The 13,566-nt window shown below is 38.1% G+C and overlaps 1 protein-coding gene and 1 long non-coding RNA gene across 4 annotated transcripts in view; both read right to left on the bottom strand.

Moving 5' to 3' along the window:
• Positions 1-13,566, bottom strand: part of LOC138403241 (uncharacterized) — a 251,882-nt gene that overhangs the window by 68,424 nt on the left and 169,892 nt on the right. The window lies entirely within an intron of this gene.
• LOC117988107 (probable E3 ubiquitin-protein ligase RNF144A) overlaps positions 1-13,566 on the bottom strand; it is a 197,743-nt gene that overhangs the window by 122,997 nt on the left and 61,180 nt on the right. For all 3 annotated transcript variants that reach the window (XR_011237517.1, XM_034975209.2, XM_034975210.2), the window contains one exon: positions 5,213-5,375. Coding sequence is in view for 2 of the 3 variants with exons in the window: in XM_034975209.2 (XP_034831100.1) it covers positions 5,213-5,375 (163 nt within the window). In the remaining variant the exon portion in view is untranslated. The remainder of the gene's footprint in view (positions 1-5,212; positions 5,376-13,566) is intronic.

Here is a 13,566-nt window from a genome sequence, read left to right as displayed (position 1 = left end):
CGTTTTTAATTATCCCATCCAAACTTTTTGGTTTTCCGAGATAAAACTTATGTTACTCTCCAGATCACTGTCACTTTAATTAGGTATATCCATGCAAAAAAATTACGCCAATCTGTTGTTTTGTGATTGAAGGACAAACCAGCAAACTAATAAACCAACTAACAAAAACACTTTCGCATTTATAATATGCATTCTTATAGGTGTTTACCTATGTGTAAGTAACTGTGTAAGTAATTACACATCTTAATACAAAATAAATAAATCTAACAAAAAAAAAAAAAAAAAAACATATTAAAGATCCAAAATTGTGTTCTATAAGAGCTTAGAATTTTTGGAATCGACTACGCAAAGTATCAATATAGGCCTGTCCGACCTAAGATAAGTATGCCATGTCTATGTGTGAGTGCAGATTACGGTGCCATTGTGAGGTACACGCACACATTTAAAACTCGAGCTGAAACTCGTTAGAGCGCTACAGCATACGGCCTCTTAACCACTTGTAGATAATAATCAGATGAGGCTTAACTTCTATTTACCCGACTTGTTTTTAGGGTTCAAAAGTATCGTACCCCAAAAGAAAAAAAAGGAACCCTTATAGGCTCACATTGTTGTCTGTCTGTCCTGCCAGTCCGTTTGTCTGTCGTGTCTGTCAAAACCTATAGGGTACTTCCTGTTAACCTAGAATCATGAAATTTGGCAGAGTAGGTAGGTCTTATAGCAAGCACAAGTAAAGGAAAAAATCCGAAAACTGTGAATTTGTGGTTACATCACAAAAAAAAATTAAATGTGTTCATGGACTAAAAATTAGTATTTTCAATTTTAAAACAGATTTTTATTTATTTTTATGGATAATAGTTTTTGATTTATCGTCCAACATGTCGAAAAAATACTATTGTAGCACAGAAACATCGGTGCGCGAGTCTCGGTGACTCGCGCTTGGTCGGTTTTATATTTATATGCATCTTCTATACATAAAGTGACGGACTGACATATCAACGTGTCAACGTAGAGCCAATCACTGTACTCTTTATACGTTTCTTTAGACCTTAAAGGAAACTTGATAAAATTCTTTATCAACATTTTGCACGCTAAATCAAAAACTAAGTACTTACTGGATCTCTTATAGAAGCTCTTATAGTTTCAGAAAAAAGTGGCCGTGACATACGGACGGGCAGACAGACATGACGAATCTATAAGGGTTCCGTTTTTGCCATTTGGCTACGAAACCCTTAAAACCTTTTTAAAAACAAGTTTTTATTTAAGCCACGTACTAAAAGGAATATCGATAGATACTTTCTAATATATTTTAAGTATAGAGCGTAACTATTATTATATCGTATAGCGAGCATACAGCCGACACACCCTGGGTGTATCCAGGGACGTGAGCAAAGTAATTGAATTTATAACTACACAATGCCAAGTCCCGGACAGTTTATGTGAGCCAGTTCGTTGAACTATACTGTATGGTGAAAATATATTTCCTCGGGTCGGTACCTATTTTAGAGCTAGCGCGCACCACGATGCGGTAAGTTGCGGTGCGTCCCGTAAATTTGAATTTAAATGTATCAAATCCAGTTCGGAATTAATTCCGCACTGGATTTTTCCGCGCAGCTGGTGCGCAATTGCCGTAGATTGACAGCTACAGTGTCACGATCGCAATCACCTCTGATTGGTTGACGCTCGCTCACTATTGGCTACAATGCATTGTTGCAATAAGAATTGCACAAATTCAGCCAATCACAATAATTGAAATTGTAATAATGATTGATGCAGGTTTCCCGCAATCGAGGTGCTGATATTCTCTAACAGATTTTTACTTATTTTTATGCATTATTTTTCCGAGCACGGAACCCTCGGTGTGCGAGTCTGACTCGCACTTTGCCGGTTTTCTATATATATAAAAGGAAAAGGTGACTGACTGACTGACTGACTGACTGAATGACTGACTGACTGACTGATCTATCAACGCACAGCTCAAACTACTGGACGGATCGGGCTGAAATTTGGCATGCAGATAGCTATTATGATGTAGGCATCCGCTAAGAAAGGGACTAACTCCTAAGGGGGTGAAATAGGGTTTTGAAATTTTGTAGTCCACGCGGACGAAGTCGCGAGCATAAGCTAGTTTTTAATATAACCGTACAGCCCCTATTCTAATTTACAAGAGCCATCTACGTATTATTCAGTAGGTAGGTACTGTGGTACCATTCTACACTGTAGGTGGATATTCAAGTTTAATAATTCAGGCAGTCAACCGGCGAACGAGGCTCCTTTAAAATTCCGTTTCAATTTGTATTCTTATTAACGTTAATAATTGTGTTTGACTTTGAATAATACGCGAAAAATTAAACATGAGACGTACTTAACACGTTCTATATAAAGAAAAACTGCTATTTATCTATAAGGCTTGAGATCTATAGTAGAGCGCACTTTGACTTTGTTCAGACTTTACCACTGGAGTTTAGCGTTAAAGGTATGATTCCGAACCACGCTGCACGCAGCAGCGCTGCCGCAACAGTGCTGTCACCAGCTGTCACAGTCCTGTCGCGGCACTACTGGTCCCCATAAAATCTCTATAAGCTTATATGAGATTACATTCCGAACTAGGCAGCAATGTCGCGGCAGCAATGTAGCGGAACATTGCTGCCTAGCTCGGAATGTAATCTCATAGCTTATAGAGATTGTATGAGGACCAGTAGTGCCGCGACAGCGCTGTGACAGCTGGTGACAGCACTGTTGCGGCAGCACTGCTGCGTGCAGCGTGGTTCAGAAACATACCTTAACCCAGTGCGGGCGAGCGCGGGTGAGGTGCGGGCGTGCGGGGCGTCCCCCGGCTTCATACCCCGATTGCCATCTCGACCTGTCGCGAACTATAGCAGGTACATAAATCAGTCACACTTTGGAGGTATGTGGTCGCCTTGTCGAAGCAGAAAGATGTCGGCAATATTATATCCCTGGATTTGCATAGTAATTTACTGAATTATCACTAACCTCATCTCATCCAAGAAAAAATTACGTTATTTACGTTACTTAAACTTTTTTAAATTCAAAGTAATTTTAGTGCAAATTAGCATTTTTTTTAGCATAATTATATGTAATTTCGGTAAGGTAGGTATTCGTAGATAGGATATGCAAATGTTCCAACTCCAATAAGATAAGACATAAATCAGAATATGTACGATATGTTCGAGGTTATCCTCTCCCAAACGTAAGACGTTGTAAAGCAAATAGGTATATTCAGCATAAAGGAAGGATTATGGCTAGCGTGCAATATTCAAAATATCTAGACTAGTAAGATATCGAGGGTTGCCAACCATGACTTACTTGAATTTAGGCCGCAACTACACCTGTAACACACGAGTAGACATTATAGACCAGAGAGGAAGCTTCACATTAGCTCACGCACACCACAACGTGCCACGGACGCTCCGTGCGCCCAGTTTGGCGGCAAACGGAGCGTCCGTGACACGTCGTGGTGTGCGTGACCTGCGCAAGAGTGAGTGAACCTACAGCCAGCCGCTAGTATGAAGCTTCCCCTCTGGTCTATATATCTACTCGTGTGTCTGTAAGTTTTAGCTCACGTAAGTACAGTACGCGGCCGAAAATAATGTACATCGACCTCTAGAAGGAGATAGCAGATTTGTAGAGCGTTGTCCCTGTCGTTGAGACCGACAAAACAGGTATGATAACGCTCTACAAAGCCGAAATGTCATTCTAAAGGCCGATGTACATTACTTTCTGGCGCGTAACGTAGTTTACATGAATAACGACAAATATACTAATGTAAACACTAAACACTTTTAAGGTGGTTTGATTCATCCGGCCGCGAAAATTCAAATTTTATTTAGTTTTTCGAAAATAGTAGACTAATCATACATCGAAAGCTTATGGTAATGAGTTTTGCGGGAATAACACTTGTGCATCTACATGTTTTTTTTAAATTTTGGTCATTAAACTTTGGTCAAAAATACTCATTTACTTCATATTTGTGCAAATCTGGAAAATTCAGAAAATTATCTTTCAGGAACCCCACTTGATATAGTCATTCATTTCGAAAGTTGAAAATACTAATTATTAGTAAATACTAATTTTTTCGTGTGATCTAACCCTAAATTCACGGTTTTCAGATTTTTCCCCAAATGTCAGCTATAAGATCTACCTACCTGCCAAATTTCATGATTCTAGGTCAACAGGAAGTACCCTGTAGGTTTCTTGACAGACAGATGGACAGACAGACAGACAACAAAGTGATCCTATAAGGCTTCCGTTTTTCCTTTTGAGGTACGGAACCCTAAATATACAATGAACCGAAAGCTTAATTTGCTGTAATCCGCTGAAAATCTGTATGGTGCAACATGCAGCATGCGAAATGCTGCATGTTTAGCAGTGGGAGGGCGGGCGGTGCATTTCGCATACTGCATGTTGCACCATACAGATTTGACTTGTTTCAGCGGATTACAGCAAATTAAGCTTTTGGTTCATTGTTTATCATGGACTTCCGCAAAGTAACGCCTGCTTCTGTACAACATTCGGAACCCTAAAAATAAAAATAAAACTTTGAAAGCGTGCAGTACATTTAGATAGGTAGGTATTTTGACGTTATTCATCTTTTAGATATGAGACGCCGTACAAACATTGAGATGAAAAGAAGGATTATGGGATTAAAGCATCGCGGAGTATTGGAGATTTATTACATGTGGAACCACAGTGCGTTGAAAGCGACAGATATAGGTAAGTAAAGCTTGTACGTACATAGAGAGCCTTTAATAGTTTGGAAAGCGGATTAAACTAAAGTTTTGGAGGTCGAAATTATCTATCAGAGCAGCTTTGGAGGACATATTTTGGGTTATGATTCTACATAATTAAAACTAGTAATATTTACTAGTATTATTAAAATTAGTTGCAGATTGGGAAAGCGGATTAATCTATTTTAGAGGTCGAAATTACCTATTGGAGCTTTGGAGGACATATTTTGGGTTATGGTTCTACATAATTAAAACCAGCTAGGAAATCACTTATTATGATCACAAAGTTTCAGAAAGCCGCACGCAATAACATTTTTAGCACTGAAAATCAACTTTGGTGAAGTTATCAGCACTTTTTCGCAGCGCCCGATGCGGTCGATTTGTATTGCTGACGTCGACACTTCATACGCGCCGTTGCACACTTCGAACTCTACGTACGCCTTCATGATACTGGCTCTACTACTCACCGTGGTTAAGCCTAAACTTGAGATGCTTCTCCATGACAGTGGGCGCGACCAGGTTCGAGATCTCGTCGAGTGCGAGCGCCGCGCCGGTCGAGCAGCGGTCGTCGGGACACGACACTTCGTACGCGCCGTTGCACACTTCGAACTCTACGTACGCCTTCATGCACTGCAATAGAAACATTCCTGTAAGTTATTGTTATTTACCAAGGTCAGACAAACCTTAAAACCTGTATTAGTTTAGAGCTGTCAAACTTGTAAACATGAGCTGCCAGCCTTGAAAATGGTAAAGTAGTTGTAAAAGTAGGGTAGAATGAAGAATCAATAGAGCAATAATTATTTTAGTTGTTAATTTAATATTCGTTTTTCTTCTTTTTTAGAAATATTAAAAAGAATAAGATGCAGAATGCATATGTACCTACTCTAGTTAAGAGACAAACATTAGTATCTACGCCAGTCGTAGTAATCAGCCTCGTATCAGTTGATACTTGATAATAATGTAAGCAGCGATCAAATGAGCAAAACCAATAATTCCACTAGCATTACATAAATCCACGTGAAACGCAATGAAACGATCACGCATCTTGATACGTGGTAATTAGTAAACACATTTATCTGTCTGTCGTGTTGTTTATGCAAAGCGTAGCGCCCACTTGAGACGGATCGCACCAGCAGTGTTTTAATTTGCTTGATTTACACTGGATTTAGACCTTTGATTAGGACCTTTTAGGATTTGGAACAATTCGAGCACGGGTCTCTTCTCAGAATGAGAATGGGTTGGCTAGTCTACCACGCTGGCCAAGTGCGGATTGACAAACTTCACACAAATTTGAGAACATTATGGAGAGCTTTCAAGTTTGGTATGCAGGTTTTCTCTTCACTGTCAAAGCGGTGATAAATAATTGCTCAAAACGTACACAGCACCGAAAAGTTAAAAGTGGGAACTTTTGATTTGATGAAATAAAATTTGATTTCATATGCATTAAATCTCCCGCGCTTGATCTCATTGAGATTGGTTGGCGTGGCCGAAATCCGGACGAAACACTTAACTCGGTCGATACATAAACGACGACAAATAAATTTCAATTTCAACTAGCCAGTTGAAAAATCGGTTGCGCTGGAACCATGTCTCATTAACATGGAAATGACGTCATTTTGACGTCATTTGACGTATATTTAAGTAAAAATATACAATCAGCTCGAAACTTCAGTCTAGTGCTGATGTTACTGAAATGGCAGCCACGCGCTTTAGCAATTTGCGGGACTTATACTACGTAACTAAGTATGTACCTACATAAAATATTGTCGATTAGTATCAAATCGTTAGTAAAATTCAATTAATAATACTGTAATTATAGTGACTAATTCTAACTTCAGCAACGGAGTTTAAACTCAAGATATGTATGTACAATAATTATTGAGATAACAGATTAGGTACGTATCACGATTAAGGACCAACACACACACACGCTACATTTAGTTCCGTGTTGCGCACAGCGATTGTTCGATACTACTTCGCGTTTTGGCGATTAGTTGTGTTTGAGCATGGTTTTACAGATCTCCCTAAATCGCTGCGACTGATGTACGAATCTCGTTCGTATAAGCTGTGATAGCCTAGTGGTAAAGACGTCCGCCTCCTAATCGGAGGTAGGGGGTTTGATCCCGGGCACGCTGCTCTAACTCTTCGGAGTTATGTGCGTTTTAAGTAATTAAATATAACTTGCTTCAACGACGAAGGAAAACATCGTGAGGAAACCAGCATGCATGAGAATAATATCTCCATCTATGTGATCGAAGGTGTGTGAAATCTGCCAATCCGCACTTGGCCCGCGTGGTAAGCTATGGTCAAAATCCTTCTCACTCTGAGAGGTGCTCTGTAGTGAGCCAGCGATGTGTTGATCATGATGATGATGTTCGAATGTGTGCGGAATGTAACACGCAGTCACTTTAACTTCTGCTACAAACAATGTGCGACGTTCAAGTTCAAACGCAGCTTCTAGCTTTTAAAAACGAACGAATCGCGGATCGCAGATGCTAAAAGCAGCATGTGTGCGTTGGCCCTAAAATATAATTTGCGTATAATAACACCCGTGAGGCTGTAACAGATAATTAAATTATTATATATACCTATTATGCATTTATCTTGTTTACACCAAACGGACTCTTAGATAGTTATTATGCCTAGGCAGTCTAGCAGGAAAATATTATTTGTTAAAAATAGGTGGCCTGCCATTAATCAATTTCCATTTTATATCGAGATAAATCTGTTGCTAAGTCTGTTATGTAAACAATATTTTGCAGTTTTTTTATGATTGAGATAGAAAAACCGGCCAAGTGTAGGGTTCCGTAGTCACAATCCTCGAAAAACAGATATAACTCCTTAACCTGTGAACCCTACTTAGCCATGATAGTTTTCCATTAAAATTGATTATATATACTACTGCTGATAGAGAGGGGGGGGGGGGGGGGGGGGCACTTGACTCTAATAAAAATTAGCACTTTGAAACATCATATTTTACAAACGGATCTAGAAAACGAAAAATGATGTTCCCACACAATCCATCCCACTTTACATGTAGGGAAGCTACCCTAAAAAAAATATACAATCAAAATTTTATTTCAGCACTTGTGATTAATATTTAAACCAAATTACAGATTTCTAGCACTAATAGTCTCTGAGATTAACCGAGGACTTTACGTCTCACCAAACGTTGCTAAAATAAAAAGAGAGTCGAAACACAATAACGTCAAAGTAAAATTGATCTAAAAAGCCTTGAATTGAAGTCAAAAATTCAATGCCACTCATTTTAAATTCGCAACGTTTCCGCTTGGAGCGCTGGCTGTAGATGTGTAGACAAACTTGAGCTTTAAAACAAGGCAGTTGTAAGCATAACGCGTAAGTGTTTCGACACTCGAATACTATCAACGTTGTTGAGAAATAAAATCTTGTACTAAGCGTACAGTACCCGTAGTACAAGATTTTACGTCTCACCAAACCAAACCAAATTCGAGAGTCGAAATACTTCTGCGTTACAGTAAACTGGATCTTAAATGCCTTGTTTTAAAGCTCAAGTTTGTCTACACTTCTACAGCCAGCGCTCCAAGCGGAAACATTGCGGAATTAAAATCAGTGGCATTGAATATTTGACTTCAATTCAAGGCTGTTTAGATCCATTTTACTGTAACGCGGAAGTATTTCGACTCTCGAATTTGGTTTGGTTTGGTGAGACGTAAAATCTTGTACTACGGGTTCAGGTTACAAGATAACATTATGAGAAGTCCGGCCTTGATAGAATTTTGTTGGCTACATATCAACAGAAAACACGTATCTGCATGCAACAATGGGTGATATAACGACTAACGTTTAAGCACCAAGTGTCGAAAAAAAATTCGTAAACATAACACACACAACGACTGTACTTGACATTCAGGGATCGAAATACCGGTTATTTTTAATACGACCGAAAAATTATGTTTTTAGGGTTCCGTACCCGATGGGTGCCAACGGGACGGGAACGTGCCGCTGCCCATCTGTCTGTCTGTTCGTCCGTCGTCTCACTTTAAATCAAGGACGTTTAGCTTTAGTGACGTTATTTAATTTAATTCGACGCTCGAATTCTATCAACGTTGGTGAGTTATTAAATTTCATACTAAGCACACAGAAGTCGGCTTTAACATGCAAAACTGGGGCGAGTCAGTTAGTTACTGTTGAAAAAACCGGTCAAGTGCGAAGGTCACACGAAGTGTTCCGTACCATTGTACAAAAAATAATATGTAATTAGTTATTTATTTTTGTGATGAAAGCACAAATTCACGGTTTTCAGATTGTTTCCTTTACTTGGACTATAAGACCTACCTACCTGCTAAAATTCGTGATTCTAAGTCAACGGGAAGTACCCTGTAGGTTTCTTGTCAGAGAGACAGACAACAAAGTGATCCTATAAGGGTTGATTTTTTCCTTTTGAGGTACGGAACCCTAAAAAAATATATAGTGGTCGATAAACATATTATATACACGTATAAAGTTAAAAAAGAAAATAATACCGCGACTATTCTGCGCCCGTACTTGACATTCAGGTCGGGAATCGGAAAACCGGTTCTTTTTAAAACGACCGGAAAATTATGTTTTTTAAAATCCAATGGCGAATAGGGTTGCCTCTTGTTCGCTTTGTTTTTCCTACTTGTTTGTTAAATTGAGGTTTTTTTTTGAGTAACAATTATTTATTGTAATAACTGTTTTAATTCGCGGGCTAATTGCTGTCGACACTTTTAAGAGTAGTTTTTTTTTCCTACGTTTGTATTGAGAGCGCTGGGGAGCCCCAGCGCTCTCAATACAAACGTATAGGCCGCGACAGGTTGAGATGGCAATCGGGGTATGAGGCGGGAGAACGCCCCGCACACCCGCACGTTACCCACGCGCGCCCGCACCGGGTTAGCGCGCGGTCTGCGCGGGTGATTGCCATCTCGACCTGTCGCGTACTATATAATTTGGATTTCATTTGAATATTAATTTAGTCTCAAATTTCTAGTTACAGTGATTTTTGTTGTAGGGTCAGCAACGAAGCTAGGTTTGCACCCGCCAGTACAAGCGACTATGGACAAGTGCATACCTAGCTTTGAGCTGGTGAAAAATACGAGAAGGAATAATTACTTCATAATAATTACTTAACAAATACAAGAGAACTCAATACGTCTAACATTGTGTGACGAAAATTCATTTCTTAAGACACTTGCAAAAATGAGTCTAAGTTTCGGTGAATTGATACGTTCGTTGATAATTTAGTTATCTGTAGAATATCGTGTAAGTATAATTGTTTATGCAAAATTATTAAAGAAAAAAAAAGTAATTAATTGTGACAAGATGAAGCACGTATATTTATGCAGTGGCATTGTTCGGAAAATGGCAGCAAAGACATTATTTTCCGGTCCGGTGGGCATTTCGATTCCCGACCTGAATGTCAGGCACAGGCGCCACTGTTGAGCGTAAACAAGCGAATAATTTATTTGCTATCGAAAATAGCCAATATCATTACAAAGAAAATCTAATAATAAGGTATTATTGTAGGCCTTGAAATATTTTAACTAATAGATTGATACTGCAAACAGTCTATATGGGATTTTTTGTATTTCAAAACCTTTCAGTTTTTACATTGTAGTAAGTACGCGGCCGAAAATAATGTACATCGACCTTTAGAATGAGATTTCGGCTTTGTAGAGCGTTGTCTCTGTCACTCACACCTATGTGACGTTTTGTCGGTCTCAACGACAGAGACAATGCTCTGCAAAACATCTATCTCTTTCTAAAGGTCGATGTACATTATTTTCTGCCGCGTACTGTAGGCAGATATTATGTACTTTGAATATTGCCTAAGTTAAAGTGGCCTACTTCGCTTTACAGAAAGCAAAACCTTTCTGTTAAACAACTCCTGTATCAAATAGATCCTGACAGTTTAGCCACGATAAAGTAACAAACAGACAGACAAGATTATATATTCAAAGGGTTTCCAGAATCCAGTCACTGACTAATAAAATTGTTATTGAAATTACTTGTTATATTAATAGAACTCGTTTTGCCAACCCTAAAAAGTTACGTTTTAAAAACAAATTTAATCCCGACATCTAAGTATACATTTAGCGGTCGTTGTCTTTTCGTTCTCGAAAACACTTCTTTGCATAAAAATACAAAACACCTTTTCGCTTAAACAAGAACACAACACATAATATTATCCTGATTTCATCCAGTATTCATAACCAGTATGACGTTTATTTGTAAAAAATGTAAATTACGTCTCTAAAATTGTATGACCTTTGCAATTTAATCATTTAAGTTTTAAGTATTGTATCTGAAATGGTATTGCAGTCAGGTTCTTTAATTTCAGTTTTATAAGTGTAGATAGAGGGGAAGTTCGTCAAAACAGTTTTTACGTAAATATAAGTAAATTGAATCCAGGACGAAAGCAAGAAGAGTATAGGCATTGGTGGGATAAATCAAAACAATAAATAATTGTACAAATAATGTGTACATTTTAGTTTATTACAAGATAAGTCACAAAGTAACATAAGAGAGTCTATGATGGACCATCTCCTTTTAGTCCCTTTTGATCCTTACTGGCTCAATAGCTACCAGGACCACATAAACGCAAAGAAGTATGTATAATAAATAATATCACGTTGTGGCTTACCGGTTTGTACGCAGTACACGCGTACCGAGGTCTGCATATAAGGCTAAACAAAACGTTTGACGTAATCCTTAGTGCTGTGTGCGGCGCACCAACACGCTTGATTATGCAAGTGTGCAGTTACCAAGTCTACCAGTCGCAAAAACCACTAGCTTACTTGTTATTCTCTCCTGGTACTTGAAGCGCTCCAAATATTGCCAATAATATGTATTCTGAATGCGGAGCAAATTTTCAGGTAAAGAAAGTTAACGACGCTTTTAGAAAGCATATCCAAAGTTTGAAAATGCAGAGTAGGAAATACCGAAAAATAAAAAAATATTCAAAGTTCGTCACGTCTACGCGGGAGGCGTGGGCTGTAGCTAGTTACCACGCTACCATCAAAACCGATGCCGTGAAGCCATTTATCGTTTTGGTACGATGTCGCACAGACAACAAGTGGTGGTATGGGTTTATTAAAAACTGCTATACCATTTCTAGGTTTTTAGATTAGAAGCAGGCGTTAGATGGAAGGGGGCTACCTTCTCTAACGCCTGCTTCTAAACAATAAGACATAATCACTTACAACCAGGAGATCGCTATTAAGAGTTAACGTGTCATCGAATAGAAAAAATATTATGTAGAAGCATTCCGGTAGAAGAGTCATGTAGAAGTATAGAAGGCAACCACCGTCAAGACATTGACAACCCGATTCAATCAATGTAGAAAATCTTAAAATAACCAAAACATACAAATAAAAATCTTGAAAAATTGCCGTGAAAATATATTTTTTTTTTTAGATTAAAATTTAAAATTCCTTTATAATGGTTTCTAGTAGGATTGCAGATATTTTTTTTGCATAAATTCATCAAGTAACTGGTAAATTAAGTCACGGTTGAAAAATGTATTTTTTTTAATTACTAAATTATTGTTAACCTTCATGTCTCTATGATGTTTTAATTTATTATAACTGCTTTAAAACTGAATATAGTTTTAAATTTTATTCATGCATACTACTTGATAAAAAAAAAGCATTAAATTTTCTGAAAGTCACCTTGACTTTCAGAAATTTCAAGGATTTTTTAAACTCATGCTCATTTCATTCACTTCAGGTAGGCGTTTGTAATTCTAGCGCTGTTTTTTGTCGCGGTGAATTTTTGCGAAGCATTTTTGAAAAGTTATTTACATGTACTTATTACTTTATTCGGCAGGTTGTATGAAATGAAGTTAGGATTTTCTATAGAGAAATCTATGGCCGCGTGTAGAAACTAAAGGGGTGTGGGCTTAATAAAAATTGCCATACCCCTTCTAGGTTGACCCGCTTCCATCTTAGACTGCATCATCACTTACCACCAGGTGAGATTGTAGTCAAGGGCTAACTTGTATCTAAACAAAAAAAAAGGTATTCTCAGATAAAATTTATCAGAGCATGAAAAATTCAGTTATCAGAGATACAAACAATCTGATGCATTTATTTTGTGATGTAGCCTAACTAGTGTAAAATGTTACGCGTAGGTGTGACAGGAGGACAATATTGAATCCTTTAGAGCGAACTCCGCGTTACGTGCTTTTTCTATTGGATTTCTGTTGCGAATTTATTATGTAAACAGCCCGTTGTTTATTAAACTAGCTCGATCTGTAAATAGCAATTGCTAGAAACCTCTCTGCGCTTTAATGGGAAATGTAATCTCGTAAAGAGGACGTTCGGAGTTTGATTAATGACTGGGGGAATTTAAATGGAGTTTTTAATTGGTTTCAGTGAAGGTTTTCTTGCTCTTTTAGAAGCAATTAAGTTTGTCGTTAACTCCAGCGTCACTATCCGTATACATACAAAATTCAAAGTCCTGATTGACTGACTGACTGATTGACAATATCAACACACAGCCTAAACCACTAGTCCTAGAGACATGAAATTTGGAAGGTTTATTCTTTGTAAAGAGTAGATATCCATTAAGAAAGGATTTTTCGAAATTTCACCCCTAAGTTGGTTAAGTTGGGGTTTGAAATTTATGTAGTCCACGTGGAATAAGTCACGACCATAAGCTAGTAATTAGTAGTAGTTTTATAAAATACTAGCTGATCCCCGCGGCTTCGCCCGCGTAGATTTAGGTTTTTAAAGATCCCGTATAGCATATGTCACTCAGGAATAATGTAGCTTTCTACTGGTGAAAGAATTTTTAAAATCGGTTCAGTAGTTCCAAAGAT

Source organism: Maniola hyperantus, chromosome 14, assembly GCF_902806685.2.
Source record: "Maniola hyperantus chromosome 14, iAphHyp1.2, whole genome shotgun sequence".
NCBI classification, from domain to species: domain Eukaryota; kingdom Metazoa; phylum Arthropoda; class Insecta; order Lepidoptera; family Nymphalidae; genus Maniola; species Maniola hyperantus.
This window is presented reverse-complemented; position numbering and strand designations above follow the sequence as displayed.